Source organism: Nilaparvata lugens, chromosome 5 (assembly GCF_014356525.2).
Source record: "Nilaparvata lugens isolate BPH chromosome 5, ASM1435652v1, whole genome shotgun sequence".
Taxonomy (NCBI): Eukaryota; Metazoa; Arthropoda; class Insecta; order Hemiptera; family Delphacidae; genus Nilaparvata; species Nilaparvata lugens.
Genome location: NC_052508.1, coordinates 8,044,668 through 8,069,936, shown reverse-complemented (window position 1 = coordinate 8,069,936; position 25,269 = coordinate 8,044,668). Strand labels below are relative to the sequence as shown.

Sequence of the window (25,269 nt, the reverse complement as noted above, 5' to 3'; positions counted from 1 at the left end):
AAAGAGAAAATAGTGTAAAGTTTCAGCTATTTTGAATTATTAAAAATGTTTAACTTCGTCAAGGAAAAACGTTTCCAATTATATAAATGAGAAAATAAAAACTGCGACTACTGTTATAAAAACTGCGATTACGCCCCGTTTTGGAAAGCTAATCTTCTGACTCCAGCTGTTCAAAGTCTAGAACTTAGCTAAATCCCGAGCTCGGAGACCGGCCCTTAGTGATGTACGGGTTATACCTTCAAGATTCCAGTTGAATCCAAACATGTTCAACATCTACAAAAAATCAACAATACTTGAAGAAGGGTCTAATTCAATTCAATTTATTATTTGTCACAGGCTAAACAATAGTGAACATTGACAATAGTCACGTACTATTTTCACGTCTACATTGGTGTAGTGGACTCAAGTTTGAAAAATACATTCTCTCTATACAATACTCGAGTTCAAGTAAACTTGACTAATGTGAACGCTCCTGGAGAAGGAATAGGGACGTTTGAAGGGACGTTGGTTTTTGACCGAGATAAGTGAGGTCTAAGATTCAAGTCGACGGTTTGGCATTTTTCTAAATGTTTAAATGTTTATATGTTGCTCATTTACGGTGAAACGCGGTAATAGTTTTTTATGAAATTTGACAGGTATGTTCCTTTTTTAATTGTGCGTCGACGTATAAACTAGGTTTTTGGAAATTTTGCATTTCAAGGATAATATAAAAGGAAAAAGGAGCCTCCTTCATACGCCAATATTAGAGTGAAAATCAGACTATAGAATTATTCATCATAATCAGCTGACAAGTGATTACACAGATGTGTGGAGAAGCCAGTCTAATGCTGTATTTCCATAAGGTCTATAGTTTCAATAAGGTACTTGTGGATGAGAATACTGCGCGAGGTCTACTGTTCACAGAACTACTAGTTTAAAGTGTGATTGCACTGACCTTGGGCAGCACATGACTGTAGAAGTATCGCCTTGTGGTGGTCTTGTTGGCATTGTACTTGTTGTGCAGCAGAATGGGGTGCTGCGCCGAGAAGGGACTCTCCCTATACAGTTCGGCGGCCAGGTCGTTCCAGTACTCCAGGCAGATCTTGAAGATCTCCACCTCTTCTACCTCCGAGATCATTACTAGGTAGTGCAAAGCCTGAAACACAAACATTATACCATCACTCAAACAAATCGTTTCCAAAAGACACGTCAAGAAAAATAGTTATTTATTCTCCACATCTTCTACCTCCAAGTTGATTTTTGACATTTGTATCCACTCGTGCAGTATATCAATCGGTATGTTGGCAATGGCTCTCGCGGATGTTGTTATTGAGGTGTACTAGGTAGTGCAGAGTTGTTCTGATATCGATACTCATATCGATACTTTTCTTTCGTTACAAAAAGTACAGGGTGCGCCAGAGTATCTTACCTATTTGAAAGACCTTAGTAACTTACCTATCTTGTAGAGGAGCTTTCGTAACTCAGGGTATTCTGACTGTGCCTTGCATCTATATTTATCAATTACTCTTGCTAACATATGATAAGGAAGAAAAGTTTTCAACAAACTCACAGGTTCACCAACACAATAGGCAACTAGAGGCAAGGGTAATTTGTGTGTTGTCTCACATAGGTTAAGGCTTTTTGCGAAGAAGCCTAGTTACATGGAAGTCAAGCTCTTCAATCACCTGCCATCTGCAATCAAGGGTAGAAATCGCAGATATTTCAAAAAGATGTCTTTTCTTTTTTGGTAAAAGGGGCATTTTATAGTGTTGACGAGTTTTTTAATAATGGAACCTTACAATAGTATAATAAATTACTCATACTATACATGATTGATGTAATGTACAGTAGTGTCCTACTGTATGGCATATATGTTTTATATTTTGATTTTATTTTTGACGATACACTATTTGTTACAATTAAATGTTTGTACAACAAAGTGTAAATGAAGAATTTGAAAGGTCAATAAAAACAAAAGTACTTTAGTTATTGTTTTAATCTTTTTTCATATATGATAATACTGATCGAGCACTAGACTGTAAGGGTTTGAAAAGATTGAAACGCAATACTTTGGATTATTGTATTAGCACAATATGAATTGAATAGAGCACACAAATAACAGGGAGCCGCTTCGGGAACTGATCGACAACTAAATACGTACTGAATGTCTCTGATTGTCTATTAGCGTATTACCATAGAGAAACAATACCATCACATGGTATAGGGCGTTCATGTCGCAACTTTTACTGTTATCTCAAGCCGATTACTGTGATAATTGTAGATTTTTTATTGTTTTGGCCGGGTGAGATTGTATGAACGGCACAATATGAGAGACTGCCAGCGTCACATAGCTCTATGGTTTAAAATCGAGATCTTGTAATAATAGACAGTAGTCGGCTTGAGTTAACAAAAAATCGGCTTGAAATTTGGAACATAAACTACCTATACCATGGGATATCTTCTCATCCTATCTTTTCTCTATGATGAAACTGAAATTCTAATACAGGGACCGGCATATTAATCTGACGATTTTGTAGTAATTGTTATGTTTGAACCACTCATTGAAAGGGCGGGAATTTTGTACATCGACAGGTCTATTCTTGCCATTTCAGTAGCCAGTATGTCGTGGTCAAGTGGACATCAAGCGATTGTGATTGAAGCTCATTTTAAAAATAATGACTCAGTTGTTTTAACACGGCGTTTATGTCGCCGACATTTCAATAATTTAAATCAACACGCGCCTGTTCCCAGTAGGAATACGATCTTGTTGTGGGTAAAGAATTCCATGAACACGCTGTCCGCTTTAAAAACGAAACCAACAGGACGAAAACGAACCGTGAGAACGCCTCAAAAACGCCCGAGTAGCTGTTACACGGTCTCCACGACGTTCAGCAATATGCTGAAACATGCTGTTGCGCTAGCCATTTATGATCGAAGTGTACGACGAATTCTTCATTCCGACCTAAAATTCCATCTGTATGAGATGTAAGATGTCTGTATAGTGTAACAACTTGATGCAAATTATTGGACACATTGCGAAGCCGCTTGCGAGATCATTCTCAAAAATGTCCACCAGGATACCGTTATTATTCTTTCAAGTGACGAGGAACATTTTCGGGATTCGTGAATAAACAAAATTACCGTTATTGAGCAGCCAATAATCCACAGAGCTAAAGGAAGTCATTCAACGAGAAATTGAAGCAATTCCACAAGTGATGATTGAGCGAGCAATGGCAAATTTTAGAATTAGGTTAAGTGAGTGTGTGAAAAGTAACGGAAATCATTTGGATGACATAATCTACAAATAAAAACTTTGTGAGTAATCTATGTAATTTACTATAAATTGCAAAACTTGATCTTCAATTTGATATATTATATGATTTAATTGTACGAAAGACACTTTAGTTATTATCCTTCAAAAATCGTCAGGTTTTTATGCCTGGCCTATATTTGATTAATGTAATTAGTTGTAATATTGCAGACTTACCTTGAGGTGTGTGTCGGATAGGTGCGGTTTCTTTTCTATCTGGAAGCCGTGCTCTTTAAGGAATGTACAGAGGAACATGGCCAGATTCTGAATGAAGTTCTGTTCGGCATTCGTGCCTACGCTGTATGCCTCTTTTATGTTTGTCGTGACTGGCAGCATCTGAAAAACATCACATCAACAAAATAAACAACATTAAAAACGAAACATAATATCACATGAATAAAATACATTACCATTAAAAACAGAAGGAACTATAAAAATAAGGCGACTCCACACGTACTGACAAATCCTGATGTCTGTCTCAAGTGCCCATCTACCATTTTATCCTAAATAGGTTGAATAGCATTTTTTCACCTATTAACCTAAAGAAAGTTATCGGCTCCAAAATGGTAAATTCTTGATAAATTATGAATGGATCTATTGCTTATGAATAAGAAATCCAGTTTTCAGAGCAAACCAACTTATAATATTCATAAGAATTTTGGCAATATACAACACAAATCCACAGAACAACACCTTACAACGCTTAAACATATAGCATCATTATAAGCTAAAATACTTATCCATTTATATAGTTGAAAAACAATGACTATAGGCTTGTAAACACTCAAATAAAATTGTACAAAGTTAGAACACCATAAAACTGTTCAAATCTCAAATTAAACCATTATAAATTTCAATTAAACAGAAAAATATTCAGAGAGCACAAAACACTTTCAATAGCCAGCCACCATTTTTTTTAGAGAAGAACTAACAATGACCCGCCTTTTAGATGAAGCCTAGAACAGTGACGTTATGAACACGTCATCGATATTAATTTCCAAAAAATTATAAATTTAGAATTTACATTTTACATTTGTTCTCAATAAAACTTTATTTCGAAACTGTTAAATTTTAAATTTACTATGCTGTTTATAATGATCTGTTAATTATGAAATAGAACTCTGTTTCAGTGATACCATGGAATGTGCAACACAATTATTTATGATAAATTCTCAGTTAAAAGTTGTCCGCATATCGATTACTCTGATATTTACTATCAAGTTTTATAGATCTCGAATTTAAGATTTGATTTTAATCGAGAAAAAATGTAATATTACACAAGGCATCTGCTGAGTCGTAATTCAAGTTTTCAAAAGTGATTAACAAGCATTTCGTAATGGAAAGAAACACTAAAGACACATAACCCCTTGAATTGATCGGTAGTTAATGATTTACAAATTAATAATCAAAGATTCAGGTACTGACCGATTCAAGCTGAGCCATGGTCTGTGTGAAGAGTGTAACAAACATTTCGTCGTAGTCTGTGATAACGGTGACACCCGCGATCTCTGTCAAACACTTCAATGTCACGTTACGGAACATTGACACGCTTAGGAACTGCAACATACAAGCAACACATTTATTGAAAAAAAAAAAAACAATTTAAAAGATAACTGGAAATACAAATACAACTTACAATGTGTGACACATAACCTGGTTACAATTAGATTGTTGTATAAAATTGTATTAGAATTGGAAGTTGTATTATAATTGGAACCGTTTTGGGCTTAAGCCTGTGGTACATTGTTCCCCTTACATTGTTAGCCTTTTGGTAATTTGGTACTTTTACTGTGGTAAAAGTTCGGTAATACTGAATACTTGAATAAATAAATAAACTATAAGTATAACTACAAGTTTCAATATTCATAATGAATGAATTGTTGACAAATGTTTTGATAATGAAACTTAATAATATAGGAAAAGTTACCAATTACACTATCCTATACTTTTTAATCATTTGCCATCATATGTCAGAGATCTACCTTATCCTAGTTTCAGAAAGGCAATAAACAAATTCCTAAGTGACAACGCATTTTATAGTTTGACTGAATTTTATGAAAACTCCTTCAATTAATGTTTGTTCTATAAAATACTGTATATTATAGGACCTACTAGTATGTGTATCAGATTATATTTCTTATTTATGAGTTACCTAGATGGTATAAATTTGTATTGAGTTGGTCTCCACCCAAATTATTAATGTAATGTTTTTTTTTAAATTATCTGACATTGTCTAATGCAATTTTGTAATTGTTCTTTGACAAAAATAAAATAAATAAATAAATTAAACGAGCAATTTCTGTTTAGATGTTAATAGGTTTGTATTTCACCAAATCTCGAAAACGGCTCTAACGATTCTCACGAAATTCAGAACATAGTAGGTTTATAATATAAAAAATTGATTGCACTGGGTCTCATCACTGGGAAAACACGCTGAAGGACATTAAAAGGATAATTATCATCTTATCCTTGGAAAAAACAGCTGAAAATAATTATTTGGTCGTCTGTTGATGATGGAAGTGAGTGAGCGAGTTCATGTATGTGTGGGACTGTGTCAAAATTATGACTCAGCTGTTGAACTTTTGTAATCATTCAATCAGGTACTTAGTACCGGTTGCAAAAAAGCCGGGTTATTTTCAATCCTGATTAATTCCAGTAGATCTATCTTTTTGAAATGGTCTTCTCTGATTTGGTTCACGTGAAGTTAATCAGGAATAAAATTTAACCGGCTTTTGTGCAACTGGGCCTTTGTGAGGGAAATTTCTGCATTCCTCTGGGAATTAATCTCAATTTACTGTGATTGGATAGAACATTACTGTATGAATGCTATTATAATTTCTTCTTTCGTAATAAATTTTGTATGCTTTTGTACTCCAGAGCGGAGCTCGGTCCCCGATATTAATGAATGAATTGTTGACAAATAAATGTTTTGATAATGAAAATTAATAATATAAGAAAAGTTACCAATTATACAGGATTGTGCAGAGGAAACGCATGTTTTTCAAACAGCCATTACTCGTCAACGGGAGAGGTTATTGCCCTGGAACGAATGTTGGCAGACGACCCATACTATGCCATTTCAGTTGCTGAGAGCGTTGGAACGTACAATATCGTGTGTTCGCTGTTAAGCAGTTTTTTTTAGAAACAATGAATCTGTAGTCACAGTGCCGGTTAATATTTTAGTCAATATTTTAGAGTTGAGGGTCGAGGTGCAATGCCCGATCGAAATACTGTACTCTGATGGGCTGCAGCGTTTAGGAATACTAGTTCTGTGATGAAAAAGAAACCACCTGATCTTTCCCGTTCAGTTCGTACTCCTGAAAATGTAGACCGAGTCAGTGTCGTCGAGTCGATCGTCTAGGACTAGTAACAACTGCCGTTCTGACTCGGTCTACACTTTCCGGGGAACGTGGAAAACCAGAAGGTTTCTTTTTCATCACAGAACTAGTACTCCTAAACGCTGCAGCTCATCGGAGTACAGTATTTCGATCGGGCATTGCACCTCGACCCTCAACTCTAAAATATTGACGAAAAAGCGTTGCACTGTGACTACAGATTCATTCTTTAAAATAAAAAAACTACTTAACAGCGAACACACGATGTTGTACGTTCCAACGCTCATAGCAACTGAAATGGCATAGTATGGGTCGTCTACCAACATTCGTTCCAGGGCAATACCCTCTCCCGTTGACGAGTACTGGCTGTTTGAAAAACATGCGTTTCCTCTGCACAATCCTGTACAACAATGTGTAAATAAAACAATTAATTTGATTGAATGAGTACATCCGTAAATAATAAGGTACTTAAAATTGCGCTGATCACTCGCTTAAATTAGAATAATATTTATCTAGCTAAAGATCTACTTTCCAACGAGTTTCTACTCTTCTGAACAGAGAGAAATATAATCTATTCTTCTGTGAGTGTTCACACATGACATACTGCGTAAAAACTCCCCTATAGTGATGTCCATGTTATAATGGCAGTGAAGAAAGATGAGAGAAAAGCTTTGCCAATTCTTTGCCTTCTATAGAGGATAACTTATTCCGATGTATCTGATGTAATATTAACTGATCATTCTTGTTCAAAATAATCAATTATATTTTTACTCGCCAAGAAAATATATTTCTCAATGGTTGAATAATTAACTTCCACAATTGAGATTAAATACCATATTTTGAATTATATGTCTACATCGTTAAAGCACGATCTGACAACGTTGTGGAGCTATAAAAGGATAGCACTATCTGCTTTGTTGTATGATAGAACAGAAGAAACAGGACCAGACATTCTTAAAAGTGAAGTAGAGTATGCTATTAAAAGATCTAAGGGGAGAAAGGCTGTGGGTCCGGATGAAATTCCTGTGGAATTGTTGAAGCTCATGAATGACAGCACACTTGAAATAATGGTGAATCTTTTTAATGCCATCTACCAGTCTGGTATCATACCACACGAGTGGCTTCAATCAACGTTTGTGCTTCTTCCAAAGAAAAATAATGCTAAGGAATGTGCTGAGCATAGAACTATAGACTTGATGAGTCACACCCTGAAGGTATTCCTCAAAATCATTCATAAAAGAATTTTTAATAAGTTAGAGGCTGATATGAGTGACACACAACTGGGTTTTCGAAGTGGCCTTGGCACAGGAGAAGCATTGTTTGGAGTAAGTGTATTGATGCAAAGATGCCTGGATGTAGATATGGATCTTTATATGTGTTTTATTGATTATGAAAAAGCCTTTGATAAGGTACGGCATGACAAACTGTATGAAATTCTCAAAGGTAAAAATATTGACAGTAGAGATATTAACATAATTACCAATTTCTACTGGAATCAAACAGCAAAGATCAGAGTTGAGAATGAGATGACTGGGGAGATGAAGATTTGTCGTGGTGTTCGTCAGGGATGTGTCCTTTCACCACTCTTGTTTAATGTCTACAATGAAGCCATTTGTCAAGAAGCTTTAATGGAGCAAAATATTGGTCTTTCCATAAATGGAGTAATAATTTACGCTATGCAGATGACACACTTCTGATAGCGGGAAGTGAGAATGAGTTGCAGCAATTACTAGAAAATGTGAATAACTACAGCAATAACTATGGGTTGAAGCTAAATCTTAAGAAAATCAAGTGCATGATTGTCTCGAAAAAGCAGAGAGTGCCAATTAATATTGTAGTGGACAATACACCTATTGAGAGAGTCACAGCATATAAGTATCTTGGAGCATGGATTACTGAAGTGAATAATTGATATTAAATATTTAGTGAATTATATGTCTACATCGTTAAAGCACGATCTGACAACGTTGTGGAGCTATAAAAGGATAGCACCATCTGCTTTGTCGTATGATAGACAAGGATAACAACACCAATGTTAATCAAATACTGTCATTATAACGTGGACTTCACTATGTAAGAGTCAATGGCATCTATTTCTATCAATAGTATTCACATGAAAAGCAGGACCAAAGTATTATTTGCTGTTGCTAGGGAGGAATTTACCTTGCATATTAGAGTTGGTATGAGTTTAGTCTCGAAGATATATCCCAATGGAATCCAGTTGAGAAACCTGAGCAACGTTTCCAATGTGGCGGCAACCAGAGGGGCGTTTTGCGAGTTGTCCTGCAAATACAATTACAAAATTGATATACATCCAAATATTGACTTGTTTCATTCACTGCAAATACCATTATAACTATAAGTTTTTGTATTTCTAATGGAGAGAACGTATTAAATAAAAATACTAAGAAATTGTCAAAAACCACGGATTTGTTGATACTTAGAAAGACCGGTTTCGATTGTTACACCATTGTCAATCTCTGTTTATCAGAGATTGTTCATCAATGATTGTTTATCAGAGAAAGTTTATCGGAGATTGACAATGGTGTAACAACTGAAACCGGTCTTTCTAAGTATCACTAAATCTGTGGTTTTTGACAATTTCTTAGTATTTTTATTTAATATGAATAATTACTACAATATCAACTTCTCAACTACACAAAAAAGAGAGAAAGTATCATAATACTCAATCCCGATACCGACCTATTCGTCAGTATTTCATCACACTACAATTTCCATCCACTAGCGTTAAGATACGCTCGACATTTTCAACTGTACAGTCGAAAAATGGGACGTTTCAAAGTGCAGGTCAGATGTTACAATTCATAGTTCGCCTGTCAGTATGAAATGTCCACCTAAACGTAACTTCAAGCTCTTCACTCTTCACACACCCAGATAACTGTAACTGGAAATACGTCTTCGGAAGACGTAGCCGTCCTATATCTCAATGCTGAAGGCTACACTAGAGTGTAAGAACGGCACAGTATGAGAGACTACCAGGCATAACATAGCTCACGGAAAAAGAACTACTAGGACTATCGGCTTGAGTTGACAGTGAAATTTGGAACAACACCCTATACCATGGAATATCTTATTATACTATATTTTCTCTAGTATCACCATAAATGATACAGTATCATCACACATGATACAGTATCATCTCAACTTGATACACAACACCATAATTTGATACAAAACTTCCAACTTTGAATTAATTCTACAAACTATGGGATATCTTCTTATGATATCTTTTCTCTATGGTATCAACATAAACAAAATGATACGGTATCCTCACACATGATACAGTATCAACACAATATGATACAGTATCATGTCAACCTGATACACAACATCATCATTTGATACTAAGCTTCCAAACTTTGAATTAATTCTAAAAACTATTGGATATCTTCTTAAGATATATTTTCCCTATCGTATCACCATAAACGATACAGTACCTATTACACAAAATGATACGTTATCACCACATATGATACAATATGATACAGTATCATGTCAACTTGATACACAACACTATAATTTGATACAAAACTTCCAAACTTTGAATGAATTCTACTAACCATGGGATATCATCTTATGATATATTTTCTGTATGGTATCACCATACACAAAATGATACGGTATCCCCACACATGATACAGTATTTTTCTATTTATTTATTCATTTTCTTTACATACAAAGGCTCACAGAGATCCATAAAGAGCCTTATTTACACAATTGAATAAAACAACAATTTAACTTATATACATTTTGAAATATAGTAAATAAAGAAAAGAAAGCAAAAAGCATTTACACAGTTGAAATAATCAAATTAATTACATTCATACAAAGAAATATGTGAAGAGAGAAGGTAAAACAATTCTTTCCAAAGATTCTAGAGGAAAATACAATATTAAAAAAAACGATTTAAAGATAATAAGAAAATAATAACTAATAAAAAAAGCTAAATAAACAGAAAAAGAAAAGTCTTAAACTAGGAGAGTTTCAGCCAGAGTTTACAAAACAATTCATCTCAAAAACAGTATCACCACAATATGATTCAGTATCATGTCAACTTGATACACAACACCATAATTTGATACAAAACTTCTTTTCTCTATGTAACTATGCACAGGTGCACTCACCAGGACATACTGGCAGAGCTGAAATATCTGGTAGAACTCGGAGCACATGTTGTCCTTGAGGTGTTTGGCCTTGTTCTGGGTGAGCTGGCCGCCGGAGAAGTCGAACACCTCCTCGGAGAGCAGCTTCAGAATCTCCATGTTGTTCTGGCACAGCGACTCGTTCGTCTTGCTGGCGCCCACGATGTCCGGAATGAACGACTCCCAGTTCTTCGGCCACTCCCGTTTCAACACCTAGTACATCAAACAAAAAATACATAAGTCAAACAATAAGCCCGTTCTGGGTACATAGAATGTGGTAAATTGTCCGATTTACCAGGTAAAAAGTCCCGGGTCCCATGGGAAGAATTTCGACAGATTCTGTACCAGAAACCAGTTCGTTCCAAGTTCTTGCCCCACAGTCGAAGCCTGGTAAATTGTTACAGTTCAAACTATCAGAGCTCTCATTGGTCGATCGAATTGAAGTCTGCTTGCTTCTCTGCGCATGCGCTGATTGCTTGTTTGATTACCATAGCATAGCCATAGAATACATAACCAACAAAATTATGTTTTATAACCATTTGTTAAATAAATTTTTCTCTAAAGGAAATTTGAGAGTAAAAGAAATGCACACTTTTCTAGACGGTAAGTTTGTAAAACAGCCTTTCTTCATTCACGCAGCTACTAAACAACACATTTTGGTGTAAATCAACTTTATAGGTGCGCGCCAAAAGTCTTGAACCTACGATTTTCAAATGGCTTTCCATGGAAACATTTTGCACTAGTCACTTGATGGAACAATTTACGATTGGAACTGAAACAACTTACTGTACACAATTATATCAATCGATTTAAACGAATACTATATTTTTCAACATTATCGACCAATTCCATCAATAAAGCCTGGTTTTCACTAGTAGAGTTAGTGGCCGAGTAATTGGCGTACTAACTCTACTCTACTTACTTGGTCGGTCGAGTAACTGTTTCTACTACTATTGGGAATAGTAGGCAAAGTGTGTTGTCTAGTCAACAGAACTAACCTTAATAAAATGTCAATATTGAATGAAAAAGACTGAGAAATTGTCAAAAACCACTGATTTATTGATAATTGGAAAGACCGGTTTCGGTTATTACACCATTGTCAATCTGATAAACTGGAAAAAAAATCTCTGAAAAAAAATGTCAATACGCGCCATTCAGCTACAAAAGGTTTACAAAAATCATTGATATATGCTTAAACTGATATTTCAATTTGTTTTCAAACATATTGATATGTTCTTAATCTTGATAGCCTACAGTATGACTTTACTAGTTCGAGACTGTTTTCATTAGCAAATTAGTGGTAGAGTAAAGTGAGAAGCGATGGTGGGGAAATTAAGGCGAGTGGTAGAGCACTATCCCTCGGTGCTATCCCACTCTACTCAACTAAAAACTAGTACTCTACCATGAACGTTTTCATTGGGAGTTCACAAGATAGTTAGTACTTGCCAAGGCAACTCCACCACTAACTCTACTAATGAAAACCAGGTTCAACTAATTATTATTATTAGGGTGTGATCACATATTAAAAATATACTGCAGTTTTGGAATCATTCTATATATTTAATAGTAAATATAAATAAATTCGTATGGCTTTTGTTGGTGGGGAGTTCCCTTTCGGGAATGTTCCACCGCCTGAATATATAATTTAAGCCGTCAATGGGCCTTACGACTGTCATACTTCAGCCGGGACCGACAGTTTAACGTGCCCCGATACTCCGATAACACGGGAGTGATCTGGTTAAAAAACTTTTGGTAATGAGAGGGGTTCGAACCCGGGATCTCTATGCTGCTACGCAAGCACTCTATCCACTAGACCACGGATCACTCCATTTCAATAGTATTTTTAGATGTTATAATATTATATTATTATAATTGTGTATGTTTTTTGAGAAATAAATTTGAATTTGACATTGGATGCGTATATGTGCCAAGTGCACGCTTAGTTAGGTTATGTCCAAGCGTGTAGATGAGAAACAGAATCTGGATACAATAGAATCTAGCAATAGGTACACTCACACTGAACGTGAGTTGCGTTCAGTGTGAGCAGCTGGATACAAGTCACCACGTACTTCAATTGCTCTATCCAGATTATGTTTTTCGACTCATGATCTGACATGGCTGCAACTGTCCTTGTAACGGTGACCACTCCAAGAGCCCAACTCCTCTAATGCCGGTTCCACACTCTTGCCAAGTGCGCAAAATTGATAACGAGCAGTGGCATAGTAACCATCAATCCACCCGTATGTTGTACTCTAAGTCATTGACTGGATATACTGTGTCAAGGGTTTATAAAACATGCCATAAGAAAGTTTCAAAATGTCATCTCACTATAAGAAATTCACTCAGGCTATAAAAAATGTATATAGCGAGCCGCTTGGCAAGCGACTTGGCAAAAGTGTGGCGCTGACATAAATGCTATGAGTTGAAAAACAGCTTCCCAGTAGTTCCCAACTAAAGCTGTAGGTCCACTCATACCGCACAATGATTTGTCTCATTACTCACGTACAAGCCTAGAGCTTTTGTGTGTATCACCGTCAGCAAAAAAAAAAAGAATAAAAATAATCACAACTAGTTTCCTTTTTTAAATTTATTTTAGACGCGACTGGATTCAGAAGATTCTTGCTTTTATCGAGCCTCAAAAGCTAGTAGTTCTGTGAACAGTAGACCTCACGCAGTATTCTCATCCACAAGTAGCCTATTGAAACTATAGACCTTATGGAAATACAGACTGGCTTCTCCAGACATCTGTGTCATCACTTGTCAGCTGATTTATGATGAATATTTCTGTACAAGCCTAGAGCTTTTGTGTGTATCACCGTCAGCAAAAAAAAAAAGAATAAAAATAATCACAACTAGTTTCCTAGTAAAACTGATTTATGATGAATATTTCTGTAGTCTGATTTTTACTCCAATATTGGCGTATGAAGGAGGCTCCTTTTTCCTTTTATATTATCCTTGAAATGCAAAATTTCCAAAAACCTTGTATATACGTCGACGCGCAATTAAAAAAGGAACATACCAGTCAAATTTCATGAAAATCTATTACTGCGTTTCGCCGTAAATGCGCAACATAAAAACATTTAGACATTAAGAGGAATGCCAAAACGTCGACTTGAATCTTAGACCTCACTTCGCTCGGTCAATAATTGATAAAACAAATCAGTTTTGCATAAATACAGCACTGACCTGTACCAGTATCTAGTTCAACTTGTTGAAGCAATCTGTTGCAAACTAATGAGTTGCAGGAAATCTGTTGCACTTAGGTTCAACGCACACTCACGCGACTCAAGTCGAGAAGAGACTGCAACTCCAGCCCCTCCGCGACGCAGCAAGTGTTTTCAAATGGTGACACTCAGACCAGTCGATTCTAGTCTCTGCAACCTAACGACTGTGAGACTGGGTCGAGCGGCGACTCGACATGTTGGTCGAGAAGCGACTTGAGTTGCGTAGTACCATGTATTCTTAATGAAAGTGAGCTTGTTTTATACTAGTTCTGCGAACAGTAGACCTCGCTCATGAATAGCCTACAACTTTCAAACTAATGAGAAGAGCCATTAAGAAAGTACAGTATATTGTGAAGATTTATCCATGACATCTATTATTTTCTCCTTTGAAAGTGCTAAAGACATTGTTTCCAGGGACACCGGATTTATAAATGTCTCTCAAGGAGGTACCTTCATATCGTCCCCATATTTAAAATATTACAAATTTTCTAACAATTAATTATAAGAAATCGGTCAACTGACACAAAAATGGAATATGCAGTAGGCAATTTAGACCATGAACCGTCTCACAGACGATAGTGAGACGGAAATGATTCTAAATAACATGGGTATGTTGGTGACAATGACAGGAGGTTGCTAATAATGTTTTTCATGAAAAGTGGATTCAATGTTATGGCGGCTTGTTATGCCTATGCAGAATGTTTATGCTCACAAGTCGGTTTCCGATCTTATACTAAAGCGAAAACAAGAGCTAACTAACTAAGCTGTGATGTCTCCGGCCGGTTAGGTAGGTCTAGAAACTACGGTATTCATCTATGAAACAGGGAAATATCGTGTTGGAAAGGGAAGAAATGGTACAATCAAGTGAGAAGTTTTCTTCAATTGATAAATACAGTATGATTTGGAGCGGCTCAGACGTTTCAAGGTTCACCGCTGACAACTCTTGTTCTCTATCGATAGCATTCCAACGATACCATTCATTCAATACAGCACATTTTAGAGCGGCAAAATTTATATCAAAACCAATGGTCTTATCAAAAATCGTTACACATACGTTTCTGCGCCTTGTTTCAAAGAACTTGCATACCAAATTTCATCCAAATCGGACAATAACTGCGACTGTAACTGCGGTACAAACAAACAGACAAAAGCCGATCGAGTCGAAACTAATGCCCGGTCTACACGACAACGATATTAGCGCAAACCTGTCAGGTTTGCGCTAAGTTTGCGTCGTGTAGAGGGGAGATCGTTGTGAATTAATGAGGTTTGAAGGTTTGGGCTTTCTTCGATCAATCTCAGCCAGGTTTGCGTCAATTTTTCTAGGAAACGATTATGTCTCATCTATCCATCAAAACCTAAATCGCTTCAAAATGAAGATAGAGAATTCGCGATTTCAGATTCGGATTCAGCACCCTCAAATTAAATATGTGCGAGGTCAATTCTCAAAAATACTCAAAAACAAGGAATATTTTTAAATGGATAATAATTATCTTATTTACTCCATAGTAATGTAATAGATATAGTTATTCACTCTTCACTTGATAAGCAGTATTCTTGATTATTATTATTGAGGAGAAGGAGGAGAAGTGGGAGGAGTTGGAGGAGGAGGCGGAGGAGTAGGTGGAGGAGGAGGAGGAGTAGGGTGAGGAGGAGGAGGAGGAGGAAAGGATGAGGAGGTGGAGGAGGAGGAAGAGAAGGAGGAGGAGGAGAAGGCGGAGGAGAAGGGGAAGGTGGAGGAGGAAGAGGAGGAGGTGGAGTAGTTGAGGAGGAAGAGGAATAGTTGGAGGAGGAGGAATAGTTGGAGGAGGAGAAAGAGTAGGGTGAGGAGGAGGTATAGGTGGAGGAGGAGGTGGAGGAGAAGGAGAAGGTGGAGGAGGAAGAGGAGGAGGTGGAGAAGTTGAGGAGAAAAGGAATAGTTGGAGGTGGAGGAGTTGAGGAGAAAAGGAATAGTTGGAGGAGGAGGAGGAGGAGGAGGAGGAGGAGGAGGAGGAGGGAGAGTAGGGTGAGGAGGAGGAGGAGGGAGAGTAGGGTGAGGAGGAGGAGGAGGAGGAGGAGAGTAGGGTGAGGAGGAGGAGGAGGAGGCTTAAGTTAATGTTCATCTCAAGTTTATAAACACTTCAAAGACTTCGTATTGAATTTATATATGGTTTAGTTTATAATACAGGTTTGTGTTAAAGTTGGTGTCGTGTGAACAGAGGTTTGAGCAAACTTGGCTCAAAGCCAGATTTGCGTAAGCCTGGCTAAGAGCCAAGTTTGCGCAAATATCGTTGTCGTGTAGACCCGGCATAAGACCTCAGCTTCGCTTCGGTCAAAAAGATGACAATATATTCATAATAATTATTATAAAATTTTTACATGCGCAGTAGTGACGAATTAAATATCATATTTTTAAAAATGTGAGGTTAGAAATGGAGTAGCTTGGAACTGAAGTAGTAACAATGAGCAAGAAAGTCGTAAGGTCGAGAGACTGAAGTATTCTCGACTGGAGTCGTACGATTTGAGTCGAGGAAGTGTTGAGCCTTACTTGGACCAATATCATGTTCAAGGCGATCATGATATTGTTACCTCAACTTGTTGAGGTAATTGTTGCATGTTCAACTAATGAGTTGCAAGTAATCTGTTGCACCGACCTGAACCAATATCATGTTCAAGGCGATCATGATATTGTTACCACAACTTGAGGTAATTGTTGCATGTTCAACTAATGAGTTGCAAGTAATCTGTTGCACCGACCTGAATCAATATCATGTTCAAGGCGATCATGATATTGTTACCTCAACTTGTTGCATGTTCAACTAATGAGTTGCAAGTAATCTGTTGCACCGACCTGAACCAATATCATGTTCAGCTTGTTGAGATACATCTTCTCGCGTTCGAGCGTCTCAGGCACGGACGAGGTCTTGATGATGAGGCCGACAATGTACTTCTTGATGCCTTCACACTGGTTGCGTGGCAACACCTTCCACCTCGTCTTGATCACCTGCTCGAGAATCTGCAGCGCAAAGTACTTGGTCTGCTGGTTGGTCGAGTACTCTAAGATGGTGTCCACTCGCGTCCACGCGTCCGGGTGCTCTTTCAGCGTCGTCAGCAGTTCTTGCGCCACTCGTTGCTAAAAGCAACAAACAAATTATTATAAACTAGCAGGTGATCCGTGCTACTTAAAACCTTGACAAACTGAAAACTGAAGAATTTAAAATAGTCCTATAATCATCCTCGGTAAATTGATGATCTATTTGCAAAATTTGAAGTTAATCAGTCCAGTAGTTCAGACGTGATGATGTGTCATGTCAGTCGAGAATTTCCTATTCCGTAAGTGTATAAGCCAATTCCTTCCTTTATTATATAAAATATAATAACTCCGCATCTACATGTTGATCCAACGAAGGCCAATGTCGGCCAGCGCCAGTATGTGAATGGATGGCTTGCCACCGCTAGCCTTCATTTACCAGTTGAATTCCAGGGGCCAAGATGTACATGTGGCATAAAGGAGCGAACTGACTTATACACCTCGAACACATGCTTTCCACTTTTTATCAGCTGATTATATCTGAACTTGTACAGAAACAGTAAGATGCAGCACAGCATCAGCTGATGAAAAGTGAAATGCACGTATTTGTGGCGTTCAAGTATGTAGGTACGCATCTTTAGATATCAGGAGAAAAATAATAAATTTTAGGAGAAAAATGAGAATATATGTAGTATACGAGAACCAAATAAAGAAGGAAATGTTGAAGGAGTATAAGATCAGAGAATGAGAAAATGTAGAAGAAGAAGAGGAATACTAGGAGAAGGATAGGAGACGAATGAGAGGGAAAGCAGAAGAAAAAACGAAGAAGGAGAAGTCTGAGATGAAAAAGATGAAGAAATGAGAGTAAGATTGGGATAAGAAGAGAATTAAAAGAAGCAAAAGAAAAACGAAGTAGAAAAAGAAGAATGGTGCCATCTTTCCGCCTTGATAGGTTATTTATTCATTTGATTATAAACGAATTATATTATGCATGATTGGAAAAAGACCAACAGGAAGGCTTTGCCCAGTAGCGTTTTTCCTAATTTGAATAAAAGTAGTTAATTTAAGAAGTACATATATGCACATTGAAAAAAGATGTGACCTCTTTTGTAAAACTACAGAAACTATCGGTTAACAGATTTTACAAGAATAATTAAAATTACACAATTTTTGAAAAGAATACATTATTTAGTTGTAATTGGTTTACCTGTTCACCGATCCCAGTGTACATGGCTGTTACGACTTTATCGAGAAGATTGATGTCCATCTTCTGATTGAAGTCTAGCAGCTGGGCTGCTTCAGCCGAAGACGATAACGTAGACATCTTACTCAATCCTTCAACAAAAACAAACAAAATTTCTATTTTTAAAGCTATAACACATCGATTTCATAGTCGATTCCACTTTACTATTTCATTTAAAGGATGCATATTCTTGTTTTTCAAGAGTGATATCATGACTTTCAAAACAAATTATGGTTTCAGGTATGAAATTTAAAAACACAATGCAGATAAATCTACATAGCGGCCGCTATGGCTTCGTATAAAAATGAGCGCTGCTATCCAGAGATTGTCAGTTTGGTGTAAAGCCCCCCATACAAGTACCGGCTAGCCTGTCAGTTTTATCTGAACAGGCGGCCGGTGAACGAATGAAAACTCATCAGTTCAACCGGCTTGCCGGATGCTGTTTCAGTCAAAACTGAACGTGTATGTGAAACGGCGTCAGGCCACCGGCCGAACTTCATTTGTATTTTCGAGTTGTTGCTAGTAGTATCGAGTTGTTTCGAGTAGTTGAGAATTTTTTCTGTGATTATATTTGTGAGTTGTTGTTTTGTGATTGTGAAAATGTCACGTGAATAAGAGAACCAATGCTTAGAGGAATTTATTAGTGTGTATCGGAGTGAGAGATCCTTGTGGAAAGTTAAATCACCAGATTATCATGATAGAATAAAGAAGGAAGCAGTTAATATTATTTTATATTATTTATTTATAAACTATAAATAATATTCAAAAAATGAACAACTAAACAAAACTAAGAAAAACTTACCACAAATATTCAACTTAACAACTAAAAACTTTCAACACACGAAGAAATCAATGTGTTTTGAAATTTGTGCTTGCCGGACAGAATTGAACTGAACGTATATGGGGTAGTCAGTCCAACAGGCTGCCGTTCACAGCCTGTTCAGGAAAAACTGACAGGCTAGCCGGTATGTGTATGGAGGGGCTTAAGGCCTCTTTCACACGATAGGAGACGTGCAACTTGAACACTGAACAGTGTTCTCGTTTTTTTGTCGAAGTACATTGAGTCAAATCGTGTCTTTCACATGGTGACTCCTATCCAGGAACCTCGTTTTGTCACGTCTTTTCCCCTCGAGGCAAGCAGAGGCAAGATCTAACAACTACGCCGCCGTTTGCGAAAAGTATGACTCATCACTTTTTTCTCAAAGTCTAACTTCCTTAAAAATATAGATAGAAGATTTCTGATTTCGGATTTGGATTCAGCGACCCCAAATTCTTTAAAGCGTAAGTCCCGTTTTCGAAAATATCCGAAAACAAGGAAGTTATGGCTGTTTTTAATAAAGCTTTCTATTATCATATAATTATACGGTAAAAACGAACAGGTACTGTACTATACAGTACGTAAGTACTCTAGCTATTATAATACAACTTACACTGTATTCGTGTAGGAAATTTGGTAGGTTATTTATCTTGATTTCTGAAAATACCCCAAAAAAAGGGAGTAAGATAACTTTGAAAAACCAAAGTTTTCCTGCCGATTGAAGAAACATTAAAAATTAGTCTAAGACATATTATGTCTTAGAATAAAAACTTGTAACAAATATCAGATCACTATTCAAGCTATCAAGCTTTTCATAAATTTATTTGTCTCCTCATGGCAGAAGGTTTGCGCCCAACGTTTTCACTTAAACATTTCTATGATTAAATTGTGATAAAGAACATTATCGTATTGATCTTCTAAATCCAGTTACATGTACATCGATTTTCGTAAAATTGATTTTTTACCGTTCCTATGAATTCTAAGAATTCTATGAATTGTTTATACAGGTTCATCACAACTTCTTAAATAACAATATGTTTGCTTCAACAGAATTCATAAGGACGACAAAACATCGAACAACAAAAAAACGCTTTCTGAGTAACTGGCTTTAACAAAGCATGGCTTCACGAAATACAGTACGATAATTTAGAATAGTTGGTACAATGGTTATGCTTTTCGCATTATGGCAGCACTGGGCTTTCTCACTCACTTCTCCAGTTGACACTTGTTGACTTGTCAGTTGTTGACTTGACTTTGACACCTGTCATTACGCGATGTCCGAGTTTGATGTGGAGCTGTTGATTACTGCAGTTTGCAACCGACCTGCTCTTTGGGATAAAAGTCTTGACATCTACAAGGACCGGAATGAAGTCGCCAAAAGTTGGATGGAAGTTTGCAGAGTGATCAAAGAAGATTTCGAAGCTTTAACCATTTCCCAACAGAAAAAGTTTGGTAAGTAGGATATTTCTATAATGATTTTGTTTTCCTCGGTCTAGTTCCTGGAATAGTTTGAAAATCTATTATTTATAGGTTTTTCAATTTTGCTTGCTTTCTTCAGCATGTTTTTAGTTTCTCTATTGATTCATTGCTGTATTTAGAAAAAACTACACTAAGATTTGGTGATCCCAGCATAAAGATTTTGTTAGACATCAAAGGAAAGTACTGCCTATCCATTCTAAATTAATTCATCTAATTATCTAAGAATTAACTTTCAATCAACGATTGAAATTTTCAATAAACATTTATATGAAATTTTCAGTTGATATGTAAATGAATTGAAAATAAGAATACATTATATAGGAATGAATTATTTATTTTAAATACATTCAGTCAATATAGGAATTATTGATTTGATTGAAACATTTATTCTATGAAGAAATGTTAGGTAGTCCGGTAGTCATTGAATATTGAGAAATCAATGACTCACACCCAAAATGCTCAATTTGTTCTGGACCTTTGGAGGTGATCTCTCTCTCTCTCTCTCTCTCTCGCTTTCTCCCTCTTCCCTCACAAGTTTTACATAATACCAACTGCAAAAGTCAGTCTAAATTTATTAGAAATTTATTCTATTATTACCATAGATCGATTCAGATCAGCACAATGTTTATACTGTATGTTCATAATAGATTTTTCTGATTGTAAAAAGAAATAGTCAATAATTGCTGGGAATTTAAAGTGATATTCAACGATTTGAACCTGATAAATTGGATTGTTGAATGACAATTGAAATTCAGTGAATTTTACTGTACAACATTCCTTTTCCTCATATTTTATTGGGTGATGAGTGGAGATGATTTATGATTTCATATTTGGATTCATCTTTTCATAGTTCAATATTTTTTTGGAAAACTAGAACTTTTAAAAATTAAAAATGTTTATGTATAAACTTCTCAGGTGTTCAAAAACTTCTTAAAACCTTTGCCTGTCCCTTTGTGAGGCAGGAGTATCATTATCTTAGTACGTACTATATAATCATATGATAATGGAAAGCTATATTAAAAACAGCTATAACTCCCTTGTTTTCGGGTATTTTTGAAAATGGGACTTACGCTTTAAAGAATTTGGGGTCGCTGAATCCAAATCCGAAATCAGAAATCTTCTATCTATATTTTTAAGGAAGTTAGACTTTGAGAAAAAGTGATGAGTCATACTTTTCGCAAACGGCGGCATAGTTGTTAGATCTGTCGGCTTATTCGTAAGATCCCCATGTGAAAGTACAGGAGAGCTGCAAAATATGAAATATGATCTTCCGTAATATGATATTCCAGGAGCGAGGTCTCTGCCGTGTGAAACTGGCCTAAGGGTAAGCATTCCTGACCGGCAATTAGGAGGTACTGGGTTCGATTCCCGGGCTGACAAATAATTTTTGAATAGTAGCGCTCATCGAATTTCCATCTAGCTGTTTACCCTGTTGTCAATATTTGCAGTAGCAGAAGTCTTCGTGGTGAATTACAGCATTTAATTTGGATTTTAGTTTAATAATAATAATAATTCAGATAAATCTCAATTTCTTAAATTATGTTGTTTCCTAATGTTGTGCAATGATACACAGTTGAATATTCAAAGGTATAATAGGCCTACTGATTTTTCAAGAACTCAATGATGATAGACAAGAAAAAAATAATCATTATTTCAACAATAAAAAAATAATACAAAACGAACTTTATTTAGACTACATTAAATTTTGATTGTAGGGACTTATGCCAAACGACACGTTCAAATTCATCAAATGCTGAAGCAACCAAATATTGCCAATTTAATTTTATTTCAAGTTGATTATTTGATTCCACTTAAGTAAATCCAACAAAATTCAAAATCATACTCTACTACGAACAAAATTAGTCTAAATGCATTTGTTTAATCAATACGTTGTTTATTCGTTTTAATATGGTTACCTGTTGTCTCCACAAATAAATAAATATTAAATTTTTAGTGACAATGATACTGTGTATAGCATGTCAGGGCCGTAAATGGAAATGTATGGGCTACGGATTCAAATAAAAAAAATATTTTGGTTAATAAATTATAATCTAGAAAATCCACGAAATAAACAGATATAGCTCAGATTACACGAATTTGTATAGCTTTTGAATAAAAATCTGGTGTGGTACATTCACACAACTTTCCTTGCTCATTGAACGAGATAATTTAGGGGAATAACATAATGACGATTGGCGGCTACATTTTTAAAACTACGATCATACTATTGTATGTCAATAAGTTTACTAGGAATCTGATTTTTAACGGTTATAAAAAACTATATATAAGTTCTGAAACTACGTAAACAAATTGTTATGTTAGTTAATTGTGATCTATATTACCAATCAAGTAATTTAGAAGTCTTACCAATATTACAATGACCTTACAATATGACCAATAATGAATTAGAAGTACATTTGCTGTATTTGTTTAGATATGAGTAAAAATAAGGAAGCATAAAAAAGTATACTTACACACCAACACTCACACACAGAAGAATTTCAACATAAACACATTCCTTTCAATCACCTTGTAAGGACGACGGGTTAAAGCCCGGCTCTCACCTGTAATTAGATAAAAAAAAATATTTGTCTAAATTATCAATAAACAAATTAAAGCTTTATAAAAACGTATAATATATAATATTTATGCTTCATTCATTGTTGATTCGATTCTGCTAGTTTGACGAGGATTTCAAAGGTTCAAGACAATTCGGTCAATGGACATTATTTAGGTAGGCAAAAGAATAAAATGGAATTTGATAATTATTATATTAGTTTCAATATAAACATAGATAATTCATGCCATTATAACACTAAATTAACATAGACATTTGAAGATAAAGGAATAAGGAAAATAATGCAAAATATAAATAAGATGGAATCGCAACACCGAGTTTGGGTTTATGTCATTTATTTGACAACCTTTTATCATCATGTTGCGCAATTTGGAAAAATTAATAAAATTAAAGATACAAAGACATAGATAAATGTTTTTACATTTATTACACTTATATGTTCTTACAGGCTGACTCAGTTCATGGGTATTTTTTGATAGACATTATGAGCATTAATGAGTGAATCCAGTTTTGATTGAGGGAGATAGAAACATTAAATACGATTTTTGGGTAACTTGAGTTTGAATGAACCAAATAAATGGTATTTTCAATCAAAAACGGTAAGTATTGATGAGTAAAAACATTATTTTAAAGAATTAAAAATATCAGGTATTCTAAAAATATAAAATCATGATTATAGTCTTAATATATTCAAGTCAATATAGGTATTTTTGAACAATAAAACCTAACCTAACTGATAGTTGAATAATTGATTAAAAAATACCAACAATTCAAATTAAGGCAATAACAAGACATTATCTAGATCTCAACAGCATACAACTTGTCTTTAACAAATTGAGTTTTCCAAGTTGTAAACAAATAACACAGATCAACAAATTAAGGAAACAACATTTGAATTTATTTATATCAAAAATTAGTACTAATTATTTGTAGGATATATTTTCAAAACATTGAAAAATGTAATTTAATGATACAATCTTTAATGTTCCTTTTATTGAACAATAAAATAAAATTAAAATACTCAACGGAAAAGCAATGTCAATGCTTTTTGAATTTGTGAGGAATTAAGAAAAGCTATAACCAGAAAAAATTGTAATAGGCCTAGATTAATCAAATTATGACTGAGAAACTTCTATTTGAATAAACAAATTAATATTAAACAGAAAATTAAAATGAGTAATGCAGGAGAATTGATAACAAACGATTGCAAATTGCAGTATTATACCCAATTCGTAACAGGTTATCCTAGGACCAGTGAATAAGTTCAACAAAGGTTTTTAACTTTTAAAATTAAAATAAAGAAGCATGCTTACATATTATGTTGTAAAAAGTAAATTTTTTTGATTATTTATTAGTACATAATTAATGTTGATGAGATCTTAAGTCTTATTTAAACTGACAACAAAACTAAAATTGCTTAGGCCCACACTGCGACTAATACACAAATAGTAACTGACAGGTCTCAAGATTCTAGTTCCTACTATTTTCATGGAGAAAACTGATTTGAGAATAGAATATGAACTTAATTATTGTCAAATATTAATTTTATATAAAATAACAATGAACTAAACATAATAATATAACCAACTTCCCGCGCGGTTATCCTATCTAACCCGTAACACGAGGTGCCCTATAACATTATCACACAGAGAAACTTATTTTATAGAACAGAGTAGAAAATATTACAATAATGATTGAATATCAACATACTTACATAAAAGAAATGTTAGAATTACTATCAAATAAAACCGTAGAAAAGATACAAAACTAATCCAACCTAAATGTTCCTAACATAATAACAAGATGGCGATTCTTCACGCCTCTCTTATTTGGAAGATTGTTGCCATTGGTCCACATAGAAATACCTTTGCAAATGCCAAGCTGTTTTATAAAATCCAAACATATGACGTAAATATAACGTCATCTTGATAATCAAATTAGCGATTTCGAGAAATTTATAGGAAAATATACTTTCTATACTTTGAATAATTCATTCAAAGTATTTTTGAAGATGAAAAATAAGTGAATTGATAGAAACAATTTTCCTTGCGTAATTCGAACACAGATAGCAGTGTTGGTAGACCTGATGGCGCCAAACGACTATTGATTTGAAATAGAGAAAATAGAACTTGTG

The 25,269-nt window shown here is 35.3% G+C and overlaps 1 protein-coding gene across 1 annotated transcript in view; it reads right to left on the bottom strand.

The window, feature by feature from the left end:
* LOC111047279 (exportin-1-like) overlaps positions 1-25,010 on the bottom strand; it is a 54,059-nt gene extending 29,049 nt beyond the window's left edge. Inside the window, exons 1-9 of the mRNA XM_039429845.1 lie at positions 24,850-25,010; positions 23,032-23,121; positions 18,226-18,353; positions 16,839-17,120; positions 10,770-11,000; positions 8,788-8,907; positions 4,715-4,846; positions 3,467-3,625; positions 935-1,135 (exon numbers count right to left, since the gene is read on the bottom strand). Of these exons, the coding sequence (XP_039285779.1) occupies positions 935-1,135; positions 3,467-3,625; positions 4,715-4,846; positions 8,788-8,907; positions 10,770-11,000; positions 16,839-17,120; positions 18,226-18,342 (1,242 nt within the window). The 5' untranslated portion in view covers positions 18,343-18,353; positions 23,032-23,121; positions 24,850-25,010. The remainder of the gene's footprint in view (positions 1-934; positions 1,136-3,466; positions 3,626-4,714; positions 4,847-8,787; positions 8,908-10,769; positions 11,001-16,838; positions 17,121-18,225; positions 18,354-23,031; positions 23,122-24,849) is intronic.
* Between the last annotated feature and the right edge of the window lie 259 nt (positions 25,011-25,269).